The sequence below is a fragment of the Diadema antillarum genome, unplaced genomic scaffold (assembly GCF_040938485.1).
Source record: "Diadema antillarum isolate AM-2024a unplaced genomic scaffold, OU_Dant_1.0 scf00000032, whole genome shotgun sequence".
NCBI lineage: Eukaryota > Metazoa > Echinodermata > Echinoidea > Diadematoida > Diadematidae > Diadema > Diadema antillarum.
Window position 1 is genome coordinate 955,775 of NW_027270921.1, and position 22,247 is coordinate 978,021.

Consider the following 22,247-nt stretch of genomic DNA (forward strand, 5'->3'; position numbering starts at 1 on the left):
TCGGCGTGGGTAAAAAGAAAAACAAAATTTACGTACCCCCTGGGCAATTACCCCCCTACGGCAATTATTCAATGCAAGGGTTGAATGCAAATATATACTGCACCAGTATTCGGTCACCAACGAGCGCCGCAACGTCCGCGATGCAATTTTGCGCCAACAGGGTAGAGCGCGATGCAGTTTCACCGGCCTTGAACACGCATTGACAATGAGTGCGCATATCGTGCAGTGTGACTGGGACCGAGCAAAATTATTTCATGATTGAGGAATGCTCCTCCAACAAACAAACAAAAAAAGAATCAATGTTAATTTGAAAAATCACCAAATACGGGACAGTTTGTGACGACGGAGAGCGAACCCCGAACTTTCATAAATCAAGAAGGACATAGTTCCTCGAATAAACGTCAATTTCGAAATTCTTACGAATGGTGTTGAGCAGCGAAGTTGGATCGTCTTACGAACAGAGTTGCATGCAGCGAAGTCGGATCGTTTGGGAGATACGCTTTTGTATATGGCGCGCCGATCGACCAACAACACTGTTTATCGGCGATAAACACTTTATCGAGCGATAAACTCTGTTTATCGAGCGATAAACTCTGTTTATCAAGATGAAGCTCTGTTTATCACACCTTTATCAACTGATAAACTGAATTTTTCTCGATAAACACCGTTTATCGGCGGTCGATAAACAGTGTTTATCACAAAAAACTCTGTTTATCGGTCGATCGATAAACACTGTTTATCACTTGGTCGATAAACATAGTTTTTCTCGATAAACACTGTTTATCACTTGATAAACAGTGTTTTTCGTTCGATAAACACTGTTTATCGCCGATAAACAGTGTTTTTTCAGTGTTTATCGCCGATAAACAGTGTTTTTCGGCGATGAACAGTTAATCGGCATTATTGATCAAATGGCGCGCCATATTTGTATGGTAGCGGAAAATCGCAAAGAAACGGAAAATGTTCGGAGTGGTCACTATACCATGGGGTCAAAACTTCAAGGTCACACAGAATTTGCAAGGGTCAACCGATTATCACCAAAATCTAATCGATTCTTTCCTGTCATTATCCAAACATTCCCTGAACATTTCGTGCAAATCCGTTTACCCGTTCTCTTGTTATCTTGTACACAAACAAACAAACAAACAAACATACAAACAAACAAACAAACAAACAAAAAAACAAACAAACAAACAAACAAACATACGGAACCCTTTACATAACCCCCTGCCGATTACATCGGCGTGGGTAAAAAAAGAAAAAAAAAGAAGAGTACAACTGAGTCAGCAAAGACACAAACTGAAGGAAACACTTCAAAGTCGTGATGGAAGCATTGAGGAAGAACTAAATGAGATAAGAGGATAGTGAAACAAACAGACTCACGAGACAGATAGAGACATTTGAAAATTGCTCACGGCATGTGATACAAATTGGATAGTGAGTGAGTAGGAAACAAATATTTCTCTTTCTGTTTCTGTGGCACAGTGTTGAAGTTTATGAGAAGTATTTTATCTTGATAAGATGGCCTAGATATCACTTTTATCGCCTCTATTATCTGCCTCTGTTTGTCTGTCTGTCTATCTGTTTATATCTGTGTGTATAAACCATACATTGTATATAGATACCACAAGTATATGAATATGCACACACACACACACACACATACACACACAGAGTTGATATGATTTGTGAGTTTTGCTTTTCTGTTTTTTTTGAGGGGGCTTATAATTTGGGTTGCTGATTTCGAGTCACCTTCAGTTTTTATGCTGAGTGGCTCCATGTCAGACGGACAAAGCAAAACTAGAGGAACTGTGCAATCGATTTGCTGAGTGGGATGATGTAATAAATGCTGAGATGGGGGTAGATTTCACATTGCCCGCAGGAGATTAGTGCTGGCATGTTTTGATCTCGAGATATGTGTTCTTCGTTTGTGGTGATGATTGAAACTTTGCGTGCTGTCTTTTTGCGGTGTGCGTTCTCTCCTGAGCATAAGTACAGATGTAGAGGCCTCCTTGAAAGTGATGATATCATCAACACTTAAGCAGAACATTTGCGGTTTAATGCGATGTCTGAATGGCGTATCACATGAATGTACAATGAGGAATTGAAAAGGAGACTGGTTTCTTGTGAAATCAATACTGTGGCTATTTCAGTGCAAGTGGCTGATGAGTCTGCTTCAATGAATACAATATATTATGAGTCTTCAAATTAAATTTGATCCTTAGCATATTGGTTCTATCAATGGATTCTTTTTTTTGCATGTGTGTGTACTCAGTTTGAGTGTATTTGACAGGTTGCATCACGCTACATTATTCGTGGAACAAATTCATGAGATATTGAATGTAGACAGAAAAAAGAATAGCGTCCAATATGCAATTCAATTCAATTAAGTTCCAATCTTGTTATCAATAATATGCTCTTTCAAATGATGGCACATTTGCTCCTGCAACAATTACACCAGTCTTATTTTCTCGAAGTATTTAGGGTTTAGTAGGGTTGTGATACTGTTTTAGATTTAGTTTGGTGTGAGGATTAAGATGAGGGTTAGGTTGTGTTTCTTGGTAGAATTTATGTTTGGCTGTAGAGCGTGCTGATATTTCACGGGAGCAGTTGTCGCAGAAGCAAATGTCATGGAACCCTACTTTCAGTAATTGCAAAACTCAATGTAATATAAATTATGTGAATGTATACATTTAAAAGAGGAAGAGAAAAGGAAGCAATTTATGCATCATGACCTCTGTTAAACCATTTGAACAAAATCACTGTGGTGTTGGAAAACAGACACCCTGAGAAGATAGGCATGTAGAGATAAGGGTCTCTCAATCAGTGAAGTGCAAATGAAAAAAAAAAAGTATGATAGCACACAGAAGGGATTTGCATGAGACAAAAAATTTAAAAATGTCACATACCAGCTACAATTATGCCCATGTATTCTTACAGTCCAGTTTTGTTGTTGTTTGATTTTTGTTTGCTGACGAAGGTGGCAAGCGTGTGCGGCTGGAGGCGATCAACATGACTGGAGTGGACGACATGAGTACTCAGGACATCTTCAGTTACTTCCAGAGCTATGACCCATCTTCTATCGAGTGGATCAATGACACATCATGTAAGTACTGACCCTGTGATTAGTGCTCTTATCACATCAGGCATTCATCACTGCATCACCAACAAAATTAGAAACTTCAGTTGGTAATAAAAGCAGGGTGTACATGTAACTCTTTTAGTTGTTCATCCCCCTCCTGAAATGATACTTTGTAAGTAGAGCTTTATACTTTGCACGAATAGCAATACTAAAGCGGTGCTTCATATTTTCTTCTTCAATGCATTCATCAAAGTGGACAAAAGGGGTCTGAAGAAGATGTTCATTATATTCACACAGTGGAGCTGTACTCATGTGAGAGATTTTCTGGTGATGTTGCTTCTTTCATGAAGAGCTCTTGGATTCTTTTTAGGGGATGATGAGTACCATGATAGTGACAGCTTGTTAAACCCCCTGAGTGGTCTTTGTGTAGATGGTTTAGAGGTCCTGTTACCACCCACAGTATGTAGCTGTCAATTTGCATCACTGATTATAGGATGCAAATTGCTGATGGTAATGGCCAAATTCAATTGCTGAACAGCATTTATTAAGCTGAAATTAGGACTTACAGAATTCTAAAAAAGAAATTTTGGTACAAGGCTAAATTCAGTAATGGGAATTAAAGTCCAAATTTAGTTATGTATCTTGGGAAGAAATGACAGAACTCTTCTCCCATCACAATTTGCTGAAAGTTTGCCTCAAAGTTAGTCCAGAAAATCCTTGTTTGATCACCTTCAGGCCTGTAGCTTTTCTTTTTGAACGGAGTCAAGGATCCCCCACTGCGTTGGATCTCTTTAAAAGTCCTTCGCCGTGATGCGGTGATGAAGATGAGTAACACGGCTGATCAATGAGTAGTGACGGAGCGGGCTAATTTTAGTCCCTGTTCACTGGAAAGGGCTGCCAGATTGTCGCCATGGGGCGGTGCAATGAAGCTGTGATGCCTGGGCAACAGGTGTCGGCACACAAAGGCTTCTCCACATGCAATGCATCCCATTAAAGACTTACCAGCTTCATTCATTTACATTCCATCTCGTGAAAGATACGGCTTTCAAAGTTCATTACGCACACCTTGATTGATGTGTAAGGCTGTGCAGGTTGCTCTAAAACCACTATCAATGTTCATGATCAACAATTTTGGCTGGCTTGACATTGGGAAGTGGTCAGTTTTCTGGATGCATATTAGGGGGATATTTTTGTTTTTCACCTTCCAGACACACTTAGGATAACTGGATTAAGGTAGGGAATGAATACTATCCTTGACCCAAGTAGGTATCATGGGAGTGAGAGGGTAGGAATCTTTTGAAATTGATTTTAAAAATATACCTACTTTTTACAATCAATTCATTTTGAGTTATGGCATATATTGCATTGAATCTCGTACCTTTGTAAGTTTAAAATTAGCAACACTTTTTTGTGTGGAAGATTGCATAAAAGTCATTTGATCAGAATGACAGGTATTGAAACTGCATTTTAACCAGGTGAATTCCACGAATGAAATTTGCACTAATGTTCATAAAACGAACAGTATACTTTTATGTTCAGTGCTCATTTTTATTAATATCTTGATCTTTCTATGATAGCATGAGTGATAATCGGTTTTGCAATTTAAACTTCAGAATATACAAGAGTGTGTATGACACATTGCTCAATCACTTAATACCAGACAGATTTGTGTGTGTATGTGTGTGTGTGTGTGTGTCTTTTGCTATTATGAAAAAGTAGTGCTTGACATATTTTACTATTTGAAATATATACATTTTAGATAGTAGAAAAAAAATTTACATAGTAAATTTTTACATAGTAATTTTTTTTAAATAGTAATTTTTTTTTTTGATGTATGTATACATCATAGATATTAGAATGTTATCACAGTTAGATTGCCAGTGAGAAATTAGAATGTTGTCACAATTAGATTATCAGCAGTGAACAATATTGTTCTGTGTATATTAGTCCCATCGATATCAAAAGCCCCTGAGAGGCGTACAATCTATGCTGCTATAGCATGAATCCTTTTTTGTTGCTGATCAAGATACAAGCTTCGTAAGCATGACTGCGAGACACTTGTTGTTTCAGCTGTCACAGTCAACAGCAAGAGTCAAACCGTGACTGTTGTCTGGGAGGCAGACAGAAGCACTGTGACTTGCCCCTCTCCCCCCCAAAATGACAATGGTACCACCCAACCAGCGGATACAATCGCATGTAACAATGGCCGAGTACATTGTGCCCTGCAGGGGTTGCCAATGTCTTGCGTGCCAGTGCCACCTGTATCACCTAATTGGCTGTCAGAAGGAGTTTTCGCTCTGGGCCCTGAGTGGGACAAGGCAGAAACTTGGGGAGGAAAACCTCTTTGACGTCATCTTCGAGGGGAAACTATGGTTTCCGGACTGAAAGCTGGGTACTCCTCACGCTTTTTTTTTGGGGGGGGGGGGGTGGGGATGGGGGAGGGGGCATTTGTGGAGGTATCGTTGCAGCAGCACTCAGTCACTGGGAGAAAAGTATAGAAGGAGAGTGTTTCAGTGTAGTTTTTACTTGTGTCAAGGTGAGAGAGAATATTAAAGAAAGAAAATAAGAAAGCGGAGGGAATATTGTAAGTGGGAATTTTTGCAGAGTGGAAATGTTTTGCATGTTTAACTCAACATGAAACTAGCCAAAAAATAAAAGTAGGCAAATATTTGGCTTGTCATGTAATATTATTTTATATTTTTATCCTCCGGAATTAAACATACGTAAAATTTATCTTACAATGTACTTGGTCTAATGCAAAATTGTCCACTTTTACCGTAGAAGGAAAGAGATGGAGAGAATGTATCTAGGTCATTCACACTCATTGAAATCAACAAGATTTGACTGTCAAGTTTCCTGTATGCATGCCAAACCAACCTTTGATATTTTCACACACATGTGTGAGAATGTAAAACTTTTACTCGTGACTAAAATCAGCTTCATAATCCAAATTGCCAAAGGGTGATTTTTACGAAATTATGATAATTAGCCATGTGTCACTTGTCTGGTGTGTGAATGTATTGCGAGTAGCTGATCATTCCTTCAGTCACATTGTTCTGAGTTTTAAGCTGAGTCCTCTACGCGTGGGCCTAACCCTGGTCACTTTTCAGACCTCTGCCAACAAGTCCTTTCCTTGCTGACAAGAGCTGAACCAGCATGAGTTTTACATTGTTGCTGTTGTTTTTTTATATGAGAATGGGTTCAAAAGGATTGGACTTCAGGGTTTGAGCTGAGTTTCACTAAATTTATACTCATATTTGGTTCATATCCAGGTCTGTACACTGATTTTCATAAAGATTAATACCCGAAACCAACTTTCCGCAAGGGTTCTCTGTAATCGATGGGATCTTACTTTTTGGGAGGCCAATGCAAGAGAAAAAAACCCTGTGTTAACAAACTGCAAAAGACTCCCTCTTGAAAGCTTCTGAAATACAGGAACCAACAGGAATAACATAGACACAGGTAGAGAAAGAGAGCGACACACACACACACACACACACACACACACACACGCACACACACACACACACATGGCAGGGAGAGAGAGAAAGTTAGTTGATTGGTAGATGTCATCACCCCTCACTTTGCCTGTTTTTGTGGAGTTGTGCTCCATTTCTGCCTAATTTCTAGATAATTTAATGCCAACGCGCCGACACTTTCCTCCGCATGGCTTCCGCCCTGTTAGCACTCTCTGACAGGCGAACTCTTCTCCCTGTGCTCTGTTGACCAGCTTCTGATTTATTGCTGCTCGTCTTTAAGAATCTAACAAAGAAAAGTAGTGGCCTTTGTTTAAAATGCTTAAAGACACCCAGTCGCGAGGATACATGGACATATTTCAGCCGCGGGCGGCAGCACGTAAACTCGCTTCCGAAGTTGCTACGAAGCGAAATGTGTGTGTGCGCAAGACATCCCTAAAGCAATGTATCGCGCTATAGTATCTCGATTGCTCGCGATCGCTTGCTGAGCGCGGGACAGTACGTTTTGTGTAATGTGAGTGATGTTCGCATGAGCTAGTAGCTAGCTGCGTATACTTCGTACGACTACGCATTCTCTTCATCGCATCGTCGATCGTCGTCACTCGTCAACTATACTGTAATTATCAGATCAGATCAGATTAGTGAGTGCAGACCACATTATAATAGATAGGGTGTCATGGGTAGCGGATATTACCGCCGAGTTGTCTATTCTGAACGCGGACGATTGGGTCGGAGACCCTGCCTGTATCATGTACTTGCCCTGGCGTGTGTACATAAATTCAGGACGGGGAAGCGACTGTGCCCGTGCAGGGCCAACGGCCAACGGCCACAGTTGCACTGCACATTTATGCAGTATTTTTGCACTCTTCATTGTTTTACTAACTAATATGAAGAAGGTGAGCGTTGTATCACCTGCCTGGAATATACTATATGTAAGAAGCAATGCCGAAACCCTTTCATTTGACTAGGTAAACTCACAGTTATAGTTCTGTCAGCTTAGCCTGGTGTGAATAATCTTTAAAAAAAAGACACACACACACACAAAGTGAACATTAAAACTCATAGATAAGTACATGACAAATAAGATGTAATGCCTTCTTCAGACAGGAGCATAAAGAAATTATTGTCTATCTCCCTCTTACACAAACAAACAGAACACTATTGTCTCAACAATACAGTGTGAAGGATAACCATTATAAATAAACCTATCACAGGTATCAGTATTTGAGGTTATATGTGAAAAATGCCCTACAAATTAATGAAAATCGCGGACAGTAGACCTTTGTCCATAGTCAACTCAGTGTAACATCGCAAAGCCATTGTAATGGGTTAGCTTTCTACCAAACACTGATTAAAATACCAATCAGAGGCGTACCTTTGATCAACAAATAAGGGATGTGCCACGGATACCAATTAATCGTACTTGATGAAGCTCATACCTGTACATATTAGCATGTTACAAACTGATAGGTTCATATTGCCCCTTGACCTATGACCAATATCTGTATTAGAATTAAAACAATGGATTCTTATGAACTGTTGTTCATCAACAACTTCCACACCAATCAACATCCCTATTAGACACTCCTATATGAAGATGTGAAGGTAAATAAAACTGTAACTTTCACGTACAAGGGTATTGTACGTACACTACTGTAACTCTGTAGTTACTACCACTGACCTGACACTGTCGGTGTAACCAAACTTTAACGAATTTCAACTGTAAAGGATCAATTTTTTTTTCTTCAGAATTTACATTTCAACATACTTGTAGAAATTCACATGAAAAGATGTACACTTCACTGGATCACTTGAATTTGGTTTCAAATTATTGGACCAAATGCATTGGAAGTTTGACTATAAATGCAACATAGATGCCTGAAACTTTTGCCAAGCTTATGAAAATTACAATCTTTATCAAAATTCCTTAACCAAACTTAAAATGTAGGGCCCCTAAATATGATGAAAGAGGAGACTTTGCTATACAGTTAAATCAATGGGGACAAACAGTATTTGAATCGCAGCCATGAAATCTGGCTATGCAAATTTAACCTGGATTGTTGACGCTAGCTGCTCAGGAAAGTGACCTCTCTGTATCTATCTAGATTCTACATTTGCACATGAAATACTTTAAATTCTCAATACTGTGATGACAAAAAACTTACCACTACTTGCGATTCCCTGACTAATGACATTTGCTGCCTACTGCTGGGTCAGTTTTTAAGAAGCGATAAACTGACCCAGCAAATGTCATTTCGATTACGGCGTTATCATAATTTGACATAAATGAGAACTTAGAGAAGTTTTTCGCGGAATTATACATAGAAAAATAGGCCTACTTGTCGATGAAACGCAAAGGCCCTAGCAGTTAAAGATAGATTAGAAAAAGTCATTCCACTTCTATCATTGATTCATGTAATAGACTTCTAACGTTACTTACACATCATCTGGATCTGGATTCCTTGAAGTTGTTGACTTCGTCAGCTGGGGTTGCTTGATTGGCGTAAGCCGTGGCATTACAATTCCACCGTGCATGCCGTAACACGAATTTGCACATTCTAAATTCCTGCAAAACTGTTCATGCAACTCCAGCAAGTGGAAAGCAAATTTTTCATCGGCACGCTGACGCTGAAGCTTCCCCCTCTGCCACTGGTCTCTTACTTATCCTAAGCAGGGAGGTGAGAGGAAACCTCCCTGTCCTAAGCATGCTAAGAACACGTCTCTCTGCGTTCTCCACTCGTCGATAGCGTCAAACAAGTAGATACGTTTTACTCGAGTTGGACGGCTGTTTTGATCTCCATTGTGAGGTTTCATTACTAAACCAAAGCCAAGGCTAATCCGAAACAGTACACGCATACCACACACATTATTGATATTGACATACCGGTACCGACGACTTTATACCAACTTTGTTATGTTCCGATCCGGCCCAACATACTGTAACACAGCTGACGCAGCAGACAATTGCCAATGAGATCAAAACAACCCGCCATATGGCCATGAGCATTGCAACTTGCTATACATGAAGTTTAGAGTTTTAATATTTCTTCATCAAAGCATATTTATAAATACCAAATATTAAACAACGTAATATATGAATGATTTAAAATATTGTTATATAATATTTTCAGACATTTTAAAATATTATTGCTTAGATTGCTGAAATTGGCACCATAGTGCAAATAAACAGAGACTGCAGCCAGATACGTACGTACGTACACCACACAGCTCTACTGTTGTGTCGCGACGGGGACCCGTAGGAGAGATTTTCATGCACATGGCTGTTGTGCGGTTTTGTGCGTGCACCCATTCGGCCCCATTCGGTAGGTATTCGGGCGTCCATGTTGAAATTACAGTGGACGGCTCGCACGGCTCTCGTGCCCCATCTGGTTTTCGCTGGTGCGCTGCGTAGCGTCGTGTTCGGCATTCGGTACGTACGGGGGTACAATAACGGGAGGAGCAGCTTGTCGTGCTTTTCTACTGAGCTGCGAATCGCCTGCGACGACCGATTGCCTTTAACAGGGTATTCCTATAGTCATTTTTAAATAGTCTCATTTTGTAAGTCATTCTTGGTGAGTCATGTTAAGAACATACTTCTAAAGTTCACTCATATTTTTAATAAAAGCCTGTGAGGAACATGAGGTGACAAATGATTTCTTCTTCATGGACTTTTGGAATGTGTCTTCAGCAATTAATAAGATGTCATGGTTGATGTAAAGAAGCCCTGTCACTTTTCTGACTTTGTTTATTTTATCTTATTCCTCATTCCATTTTTTTTTTTTTTTTGGGGGGGGGGGGGGGAGGGGGAGTTGAACCAGGATCATATCAGACGATATTACATCATGCCATTAATACATCACACTGGGTTGCAGTGCATCACTTTGATTTCTTTCTTGGATGAGTTTGGCCCTGAAAAGGACCAGTGCCTTTGGTCAGTACATTCTAATCTTCATAAGATTGTACTTCTGCTTGAAGCAAAAGGCGTGATGGCACTTTTCAAAAATACCTGGATTTGAGAACGTGGATATTTTTGTGAGTAAACAGACAAAGAAATATAGAAAAAACAAACCTTGGATGCCTTCTGTTCTTGGCATGTACATTTAGAGAAATGGAATGGTAAACAGTATGACATGTTTGTTTGTTTGTTTTGTTGTTGTGATGTCTGAGAGAGGGGAATCGCGGGACTTACGTGTCTCATCGTTACGTCCATGTTGGCTACAGAGTGAAAATCCTCTCCATCTTCTATTTGACTTTGGCTAACAGAGTACAATCAAACATACAAAACAGTGAAAGCTCACTTAATAAAATGCACATTTTCGAGACACCACTCTAGAAAAGTTATGGAATTTTACACTTTCACAAATTTTCATGGAACACTTTTCTCCTTATTTCCTCATTTGAAGTGAATTCATTCATTTTCATTCATTCATTTATTTTTCATTTCCAACAAAAACATATAAATATTTTACAAAAATTGAATACAGTACATAAATTTCATTATACAAAGTAAAGGATAAATTTACAGAAAACTTGTAGGTATAGGAAAATGTTGGAAATGGGGAGGAATGCTAAAAAGGTGAGCTTGTAGGGTGCATTCCCCCCACACGTAATACAAGAAATTATATGATCGATTGACTGGTATACATTGAAAATGGATGAAACAAAGAAACTAAGAAGCATTTACATACTTCAGGTCAAATTGTTGCAGAGGTGAGAGGCTTGAGGTTGCTGGAACGATTCTGGGATATTTTCTCCAAGTACAGACAAATCATAAAGTCGTAAAGTGATAATGGCTGCAGCATGTCTGATTTGCATCATTTATCGTGACTGCCATTGCTTCTTTAAACTTCCAAATTCTATAAAGTTCTCATTTCTTTTCCTAATTAAAAAAACAACTACAAAACTGTAATTATCATAAATCTTCGACTTGAACCTTTATTTTTTCCCTTACTATGCTCACCCATTGCTTGCCGGAACATGGTCGGATCTTCACAAACTCTTTAAGAATTAGAGAATCCTGGAGAAAACAGGTTAATTTGGAGTTGTTGTTGTTGTTTGTTTTATCCAGTCGTCCCCAAACACTGGCTGTGCTCTCTAGAGTATTGACCCTTATTCTCCAGTGGGTGTGTTTGGCAGGAAACGTGTGATGCAGGGGGCAATCTCTCCATAGATGTCAGAAAACAAGTCAAGTGATTGGCCCGAGAGTCAGTCGGTCGTGAAGGAGGGCAGAAATGTATCGATTTCAGGGAGACCATTGCAGTGCGATGAACTCGTTTGCCCCATGGCATCACATTGCCTACCCCTGGACTGTACTCCAAATCCTGTACAGAGGTATACATGTACATACATCAGACACAAAATACATTGTATGCCTGCATCTTGGAGTTGTTGCTGTTGTTTTTTTTTCACTATCTATTCACTTCCATTCAAATAATACCAAAGACAGCAGTTCAATCTCATATTACTGTGCAATGTAACAAAAATTCATCATTGGTCACAATAAACAAAAATGATTCTTTTAGTGTGTAATACATGTATCTTTATATTAATTTGGAAAAAGAAATATGTACTCTACGTATTTCTGAGTTTATACTCTCAGTGATGAACAATCACATACAGCTACACACACGTACACCTACTTTTTATTTTGAATGATATTCTTTATTCGAATATTGTTTGATATCCTGCGCGCGCGCACACGCACACACACAAATAATACGTGTGTCCCTTTTGTAGAGTTCAAATTCATACTTACACTCTGTATACATAAAACAGGTATACATTCTGTAAATTTTGACATTGTTGCTCAAGGAGTATAGGATCTTGAACTTTGCAGTCTGATAGGAAGTGGTAATGCCCCAAGCTGATTATGTTGCCCTCAGAGAGACTCCGGTTGTGGAAATGCAACAATTTAATATATTTTTCCTGTTGCTCTCTCTGAAGAAGTCTTTTAGGCAAGGTGGAGTAATTTCGCCTCTGTCATCAGGGGACCGTATGGACCATGCATGTCTGCAGATAGACTTACTGCATGACTCTCAAACTGATAGGTCGAGGGTAGTGTTTGCATGCATTTTGCAAACTGTCCTTGAATATGAAATGAATAATTATTTTCCTTCGCCTTTATCACTTAGATTTATCATTTAGATTGATCAAGAGTCAACACACTCACACACACACACAGAGAGACAGACAGACATACGCACACACACACACACATACTGAAACATAACATGATGTTGAGTAATCTGTGTTTCTATAATATTTGTTTCATGCTGTTCTTGGCCTGTTTTTGTGCAAGTTGAATTCTTATTGCTTGTCGCAGTGTAGCTCAGAATCTTTCCCCCACCTATGGATATTAGTTGTTATGTGTGTCCCCAGTGTGTAGAAGATGATCCCCTCCCACATTCATATATCAATCAGAAATGAACATGCCTGTACACTAATTGTATGTTTGTAGATGTATCCCTATCCTAATCATTTGCCATTAATTGTCAGATCCTGTACCTGCATGTATTCTGTGTAACAATTCATCATAACCATTAGCATTTACCTGGAATCTTTCAGAGGGGAAGCACCAGCTTGTTGATTTGTGAATAACCTTGTCGTTGCTACCTTCCTGCATCCAATTGCTGTACCAGATGATCCATTCGCGGAAATGAGTGATGATTGGTAGGAAAGGTTTGTTACATGATTCTGGCAGTCAAGGTGCTTTATTTATTTTTATTTTTTCATGTGGGGCAAGGTATGATCTCTCTTTCAGTGTACTTTGACAGGTTACTGTCCAACCTTTTACAAACTTTTCAAACTTTTGGGTAGTCTTGCAACTAGCTTTAATCTGTCTAGTGACATTACAATGTGAAAATAACGATACACAGTCTATTTGTCTTTTTTTTTCAGTGTAAAATATAAGAATAGTCATGAGTGTGAAAAATAGATAAGACAAGTCCAATCCCCTGCAAAAAAAAAAATCCAAACAAAAGATACAAACAAAGAGAGGTGAAGGATTGTCTGAAAGGGAGACTACTCAGAAGACTTGTGAGCATGTGCCGCGAAAATTGTCCATGCGTGCGCTTGTCCCATTTACCTGCGTTAGGACCGGACATTGTCTCGTTAGGACTCATATCCTGATAGCTGGGCTGTTTGTGTTAGATTTCTGCCACTGCTTATTTTTGTGTCACTCGCCCCACGGGGGCTCTCACTCAATTCATGCACTTTTTATAGAAAATGGTGATGATAGTATGAGAGTGGCAATGATAGTACAAGAGTGGCATCAAACTTTCTCATTCCCGATGTTTTCCTGGCGTTGAGAAACAACTTCCTATGATAGCACCTTGAGGCCCCGGCAGAATTTTGGTATCAAAATGTAATATATGTTGATATCAAAGATGCTGATTAGTCCAGCATGGTCAAGAATGCAAATTAGACCTTGTTATTCAAATGTCGCTATGCTGTTCATACAATGGATGCTACTTTAATTTAAGAATACAAATACCTGGTAAAAACCTTTGTGGGCATTATCAACTGCTTTGAAATATATCCTTGATTTAGCAAGTTGGATCAGCTGCATGTATGTTGAAAGATTGTGGAACACATTGCATCAAAGAGAAAATAGACAACAAAGAAGAAAACATTAAGAACAGTTACAAATCAGGGCCCGCGGAAGCGGGGGGGGGGGGGGGGGGGGGGGGGGGCTGGGGGGGCTGCAGCCCCCCCCCCCCCCACACACTTTTGGTTCGTCAAAAAAAAAAAAAAATCGGAAAAAAAAAAAATCGCAAAAAAATCACAACACTCATGAATTTCAAGTTATTAGGGGGGGTCTTGACCTTGCCACCCCCCCCCCCCCCCCCCCCGGTCCCGCAGCCCCCCCACACTGAAAAACGTTCCGCGGCCCCTGCAAATGTATACTCTAGAAGAAAGATTGTACAAGTATATTAAAGTTGAATAGCATTCTCATAACTAGTTATTAATCACTTTCTCTCTTTGTTTTCTTAACCAAGAAAACTTGATGGCAATCAAGTTGAACTAGCAAATCATGAAATTCATACTTTTTGTAGAGTTCAAAAAGAATAAAATTCAATTGTTACTGACATCCATTTTTGGGAATGTAGGAGAGCTCATTGCATCACATGCAACAAACTTCTAGCGTAAATCAAATGTTGCTCTTTTAACTGTTCCCCTTAAAATTATAAAATCTCTGTAGATACATACTGCAAAAGATGCAGTAAGTTTTTGCATTCAGTGGGCTAAACTGCTGCATAACTTGTGGATGAGTGTACAATGTAGGTCAATTGATTTTGATAACTCATCCGGCAGAGCACATGAATTGTGACATTCTGATATCACAGATCTTTGTTCTTCATGTTTGTATTAAAATCTGTAAACTTGTTGAACTAGTCATGATTAACCTATTGGTGTGAATCAATCTATAAGTTTATTTTGGATGCCATTGCTGTGGTAATGCTTTGGGATTTGACAGGAATAGTTTCTATTTAAAAAACAAAAACAAACAATATTTGCCCTGATCACATGTGAAGCATTATGAAGTAAGTGTCATCAGCTCATTAAATTCAGAAATTCATCTTTAATAAGCAATGTTGTTATCATGATGTTAAAAAGGAAATACTAAATAGTTTTAATAGAAGAAAAAGAAATGTCATTGTAAGGACACAGAGCATTGTATTATCCTTCTGTGTATAAAGAATGGCCGAGAGTGACCTCTGTATTGTGCATCAACATTAATACTTAAAGTGTTTTAATGATTTTTAGCCCCCATATCTTTTGTGATAAACTGTCCAATTTCCTTATTCCACAAAAAGAATCATTATGGTATTGTATCCCAGAGTTTGATTTATTTCTTTTTGTTTTGTTTTGTTTTGTTTGTTTGTTTTTACTTTCAAGAAGTCTTTAATTTTGAAAGCATATAACTAAGCATTCTATACCTCTATGATATCATTGTGCTTTTCTCAAAAAGTATCCCTAACTCTCATTCACTTCTTGGTGACTGAAGACTCTCTTTCAAAGAATGTAGGGCTCCGTGAAAAAAATTGAAATAAGATTGAAACTTGACAACATTAACAATTTCTAGAAGAGATAACGAATGGGAGAGAAATTCAACAGTCAATTAAGACAGTATAAAAAAGTAAAAGATCTTGTCAAGAAACATTCGTGATTGTGCATTCCATGTGCTGAAAACTGGAATTAACAAGAAGTGACAGAAGGTGCATTTTATTAAGGAAACTTGCAGTACTTCCCTGTTTAATGAGGAAAAAGAGACAAACTTATATTTGCTATTAAATCAAACAGATGTCACCAGCATTAGGAAGCTATTCATAGTTGGCAGAAATTAGTGCTCAAAGCATTCGATATAGAGAAAAAAAGTCAAGCCTATCTGGCATATGAAGAATAGAGGGTTTTTACACCTGCTTGTAGCATCAGAACCATGCCCCCACAACATTCTGCTCTTAATTACCTGGGTGCCAAGCTCAGGTGCTGTCTGCCAGGAGGTATTACAGTTGGCACCAATTGATTCCTTCCCAGTTTTGTCAACAAACGCCCAGGCACACCTGGCAAGAGCAGCTAGGCAGGGAACGCGCTGAATTGCTTCTGACTCCATTCAGCGCTCTGAGTCAGCCATGCGGTCCCTGTCCGGGGCGATTCTGCGTCTCTGTGGCACCTCTTGCCCTAATTGCATTTTGGCGTCCTCCCTTCTTGAGTTTCATAGCTTTGATCCACCGCAAAACTTGCGCAAGAGTACATTGTCAGACCATGTTAAATGCATGGGTTGCGGGCTATATTTGAAGTTGAAGTGGTGTGCATTGCATCAAGGTTTATTAGTCAGGAGTCTCCTAGAATGCACTGGCTGTGACTTGGCAGTGACTGGTCCTTGGAGAACAAGGGGGTTAATCACTGATCAAATTTCCTTCATCAATCGAATGCCTCCAGTCTCTTGGAGTCTAGACTGTCAGCCGCAAAGAAATGTATGAGTGGGACAGGGACAATCTCAAGGCTATCCACAGCCATATGATCGCTAATATGCTGTGGCCAAAAAGTTCACGTGCAGCTGGCTGGTACTTGATTCAATTGGATGTAGAGCACTTGCGGGCTTTTCTGGCCGATGGTGCAGTTTGGTTGCTGTAGGAATTCCAGGCTGAATCTTCCCCTGCAGAATAGTCTGCTGACTGTTTGCTGATCAGTGCATGTAGACCTGTCAGGATTATGATAAGAGAGGAATGAAAGGGATAATATGTAGTAATTTACTTTTTAAAATGGGGAGTGAAACCCATCATATGTGGATGGACTAAATGCAGAAATTAATATATCAAAACACAGATCAATGAAATTTGAGGAAAATTTGACAATCTTTTTGAAAGTCATGAATTTATAAAATTTTGATACCACTTTCGCTAGATAAGAAGACTACAATGATTTGTGATGTTGCACATGGGCAACGATTAAAAAATATTAAGAAATATTCACAAATGTCATATTTTATGAAAAGAACATATTCCTTCTCACTTGGTATTGGCATCCAAATGATGAGGGTAATATTATTTTCCAGCTGCCTTCTGAAAGTAGTAAGCCAAGTGTTTTTTCATTATGCTAGAAAAGTGAAAATATGTTGAATTCTCTTTATGATTTCTATATATATCATTGCCCATGTGTGACATCACAAATTGCTGTAGTCTTTTTATCAGGTGATGGCTGTACCAAAGCTTTTAATAATTTATATATATCTTTTTAACAGGCTGTTCATTTTTCCTCAAACTTCACCAATGTGTTCTACTAATATTTTTGCATTCACACAATCCACATGATACATTTGGGTTTCATTCACCTCTAAGACCATCTTCATGTGGAGTATTTTCTGAGCTTTGATACAAAAAAGGGCTGTGAGTCTTACCATGGGCATGATGGTAATGGATGAAAGGGGGCTTTGATATTGTTGTGGATTTGAATATGCAGGTTGTGAGTGAAGGTTGTTACCAATAAAGTCATGCCAGTCAGGGGTTATTTAAGGTTGCACGTTGGAAACTTCACACCAAAGTAAAAACAAAAAAGATTATAAGAGTTTTACCATGGGAGTGATGCTAACTGTGATTGGTTGTTTCAGGTTGAGTGATGGAAAAATGCACCTTCAAAGGGGAAAAGAGAACAGTGAAGTAACCTAGCAGGGAAGTGCACGATGCCAGAGATTGGAGGGATTATTACTGGTTGAGTCTGTATCTGAGTACATCAGTACAGGTGGCAACGAGAGAACGAACTGTAAAAATGCTCAGAGAGCCGTGCCAGCTGAGGACGAGAAAGCCGCCCAAGGTTCACACCCTGTACCTTGGGGATCTTGGTGGATGGGAAGCAGGAAATGTCACAGATTTACCGTCGGGGAAATGCGCATCGCCCCGGGTCTGGACATCAGGTTTCGGCGAGATAATGGTTAGAGTTCAGAAACTAATCGAGGCTGACATGTGTTCCTCATAGAAAGTATTTAAGGAGGGAATTATTTGAGAGGAACTGTTACAATGATCTGTATGTAGCTCCATGAACTTTCAAATGCATTCTGAAACGTGTTTGTGACAGTTGACTGAACTCGAGATGCAAGTCACAAGATACACTTTTTTATCCTTCTCTACTTCTATGCTATTATGAAAGTCTGTTTCCCATCATTTTCTCTTCGGTTTGAATTATTGGCAGTCAGGATCATATTTCAGTTTGAAAAAGAATCATTTTTGGACATATCTTTCAGCCATTTTTATTTGCCATTTAAAAAGCAGAGCACCACTTCTATTGTGCGCTTTCAGCACAGATCCACCACGTTATCCCTTCTCTGTGGAGGAAAAAAAAAAAAGGTTGCTTGAACTTCCGTGCTATGATGAAGGTACAGCAGCATTTGCTGCTGAACAACTGTTGCTGTACAAGCACTTGTTGTTTTTAAATCCAAAATTAGCAGCAAACAATTACAGCTGGCGCCTGAGCAATTTTGTCCCCCTTTGAAATCAATTTTTACCCCCTTTCTTTCTGAATATACTTGGTAACCAAGTTATTAGGTCTTGTAGTACTCGGTATTGTTGATTTAGAGTTGAGTGTGATGCTATGTAGCAGCAAGGAGGGATGAGGCCATGCAGGACAAAGTTATTTTTACCTCTGCCGAGGAGGTTACTGTAAAACCAGAAATTTTCATGTGCATTTTAATTTCGCAAATTTCGCTAGAGCCAAGATTCATGAAATTAAAAGTACATGCAAAACTTCTTGTCTACACTATATGCATTGAGTGCCAGTGGCAATTTACTCAAGAAAGTTTTTTTTTTTATCATTGGGAAATTTTCATCATGATGGGTATGTTGGTGCTGAATGATATACTCATCATCCAGTCATATGTCATTTCAATAGCCTTGGTCACAAAGAATATGTGACCACACATTTTATAACACCTTTCATGATTTGCACAATCATATTTTGACAAGTCTGGTCATGTATAAACATTGTGGTTTAATTACGCTTATTTTTCTGTTGAGCATAAAAGTAAAGATAGACATAGGTGGGACTATGGGCCTGAGGAATAATTATGCAAGGCAGGCATTTTACTTTTCCCTTCTTTACTTGTATTTTATGTACTTGTACTTGTACTTGTATTTTCAATCTGTTTGCTTTGATGTACAATTGTAAAGCGCCTTGAGCATTTAATCAAAGTGGAGAACGGCGCTATAGAAATTGTATGTATTATTATTATTATTATTATTTACAATGGTTTAGCAGAATGAGTTGTGTCCTTTTCTGTGTTACTATACAAGTACCTGACTCTGGCATTCAGCCATTGAAATTACATCACAGCAGCAAAAAGGTGAATTCCCTGTTGTTGAGTTGATACATCAGTGTCATTGTTCTGTTTCAGCAGAGGCAGAAAATACAGGTCTCCTAGCCTTACTATACACACAGGCTACACAAAATCTGTTGAATTTGCCAAAGGGCAAAGTTGATTGCCATTCACACCCACCTTCCAATCATCTGCCACTGCACTGTCGGCTTTGAGAGTTTAGCCTGTGAGAAACGTGACGCATCCCCCAGACCCTGGCCACCGCGTATCCTATATAGGATCAGACACAAGCTGCCGCTAATTGAGGCCATGCTCCGCAGAGCTATAAATTTCCATGGCGTAAAGCCGAATACCCACTGGGACCACCATACAAATTAGGGTCCTGGCTTCATGTAGTGGTACAGCCAGTGCACATCTGACGCATCTCTGGTCTTTCTGCCTCAATCTTGAGCAGGTTGTTCTTGGAAACAGCTTTAACTATCTCTAATCGTCTGTTGAGAATGAGAAGGACATTAAAGGCATAATTTACCATTTGCAGATGAAACAAAAACCCAGCATTAGTGCTTTAAAATAGTTTTAAAATTGAGTTAGGGATAGAAACAACCACTGTAAAAATTTGAATTCGTATGATCGATGTTAAGTTTTGTTAAATACACAAAATGTGAACAATAGTTATAATAAAAATGTTTCCAGACTAAACCATCTACAGCTACAGTTTATTGAGAAAAACACTGATATCTCCTTATATTTTAGGCTTTATTGCGAAAATTTAATATGGTAGGATGTTTTGTGATACAACAGACCTACACACATGCATCAAATGTGATACTTGAACATTTTTTAAATCACTGCTCCCAAAGGTAAACTGGACCTTTAAGTTGTCTGGAACACTATGGGTTTACTGGCAACTTAACACCCTTATCATTCTCAACCGACATATCTTGTCCTCAATACTTTCCACACAAATATTCAATAAATTCAATCTCAAAGGGTAGAAGTTTCTTACCACTTAAGTCCTTTAATAAGGTTCGAGGACTCATTTCATCATGATGAATAACTATTTTATTCATGCACCTACAGTATATCTTACAGTTTTCTTTTTTCTTCATGCTTTCTTTTTTGTTTGTTTGACTTCATGTAGCAGAAAGTGCAGTAAAATCTGTACAGAAATAATTATAGAGATGTAATTAGGTCAGAAATCCAATTCTTTCATTTTGGTGGTTGTAGATCTTACACTAGTTTGCTGCTGAGCCTGTAAGAGAGCAGCTTGTTAGGCCGGTGATGGGTATGTATGATGACAGATACAATAATCATAAATTCAACCTCGTCTGTCTGCAGTGGCCGACAATTCGGTCAAATTTGTATAATTTTTTTTTTCCTCGTGAATATTCTACCCTATGCCCCCCTCCAATCCTGTAAATTTCTGAAATGGGTTGATCCCACACTGCAGACACTGTGGCTCGGAAGCATTTCCTTTTCGGCGTCCCGCCACTGACTGCAAGCAAACTTCTTGCGTTGCCTCAACCGGTGTTCTGGGGATCCTCTAGAGTACAGCTCCCAGGGACAGACCAGGGAGAGTGCTAACCAGTTATTGGAAGATTTATGGAGTCTCGACGATATTTTTTTTCCCCATGACAGGCAAACAGCAATCTAGCAGATGAGAAGTGAATCGTTTGCACCAACCAAGTCAACAATTTTTTCCCCCAAACAATTTGCCTATATCCAAAAAGGGAGAAAGGGGGAAAAGCGTAAGATTTTAAAAATGTTATAATTGTAAAAGTTTTTCCCAATTTTGACTTTTTTCCCCAAACTCAAAGACATTTCTGATGTCGTTCAAGTGAGCTCGTAAATGGCACTATTAACATTGACCTTCAACCATGTAATTATGAAAATGACATTAGCATCATCCTTTGAAAATGTTTGCTTACTCAGAAACTGCAATCACAATGGCAAAACTTCTAAAAGTTGATGTTATCAAATTTAAAGTTCTCAAAGTTTTGCCAGTGTGTCCACAAACTTCCCAAAAACTTCTCACAAAACTTCTTGCAAAACTTTTTGCAAAATCTTGCGAAACTCCCTGTAGAACTTCCCACAAAAAGAAAATATGAATTTTTTTTAAACTCCTGCAAAGCTTCTTGAAATTTGTGCAGGCTGAACACATGCAGCTGAAACTGCAGCTGCAAAGTTTGTCAAATAACCAGTCCAGTACCTGCTTGCGGTACATGTTTTCTTCTTTGTTTTGCATGCGCAGTGGTGACCCAAACTTCAAGAACTTTATTGAGAACATTAACTTTGAGAAGTTTAGCCACCAGTGTGAGCAGATAAGCAAACTTTGCAAAGACTTCTCAAAGTTACACTATAAGAAGTTTGTGCAGTGTGACTACAGCTAGCGAGAGAAATTTCTCAGATATGCATAGAGGCATTGTCCTTGCATTATTCTTGAATGCACATCACATCAACTAAAAATGCAACTTTTTTGTTAGTTTTATAGTCTGTCACTCTTCAAATGATACTCTGGCGACATACTGCAGAATTTTTATCTAGGTCTCATTTGATAAAAGATGTTAGGATAGCAATTCTTGCTAGATTAGCAAATTGTTGTAGCAACAGCTAATCAGAAAGTGGGATTCTTGTCTTTACCATGACACTTGCCGTTGCAGAAAGAATTGCTGTTGTCCACAACTGTCTTTGAAGTGGAGCCCTGATCTTTGGTATAAACACATCATTGAGGAGGAAATTGCTAGCCCATTGTGCATACCTTGCCACCTACAGGAGCTTTAACTCTTAATGTGCCAGGCCCAAAACCCCTATTAAATGTGCCAGAGGTTTTTACCTAACGCCAGAACGTTTCGAGACTGGACTGACAATGAAATTTAAAACC

The 22,247-nt window shown here is 39.0% G+C and overlaps 1 protein-coding gene across 1 annotated transcript in view; it reads left to right on the forward strand.

Annotated features, from left to right (window-relative positions):
- LOC139742183 (uncharacterized) overlaps positions 1-22,247 on the forward strand; it is a 105,363-nt gene that overhangs the window by 54,372 nt on the left and 28,744 nt on the right. The window contains exon 4 of the mRNA XM_071652765.1: positions 2,981-3,106. Within this exon, the coding sequence (XP_071508866.1) occupies positions 2,981-3,106 (126 nt within the window). The remainder of the gene's footprint in view (positions 1-2,980; positions 3,107-22,247) is intronic.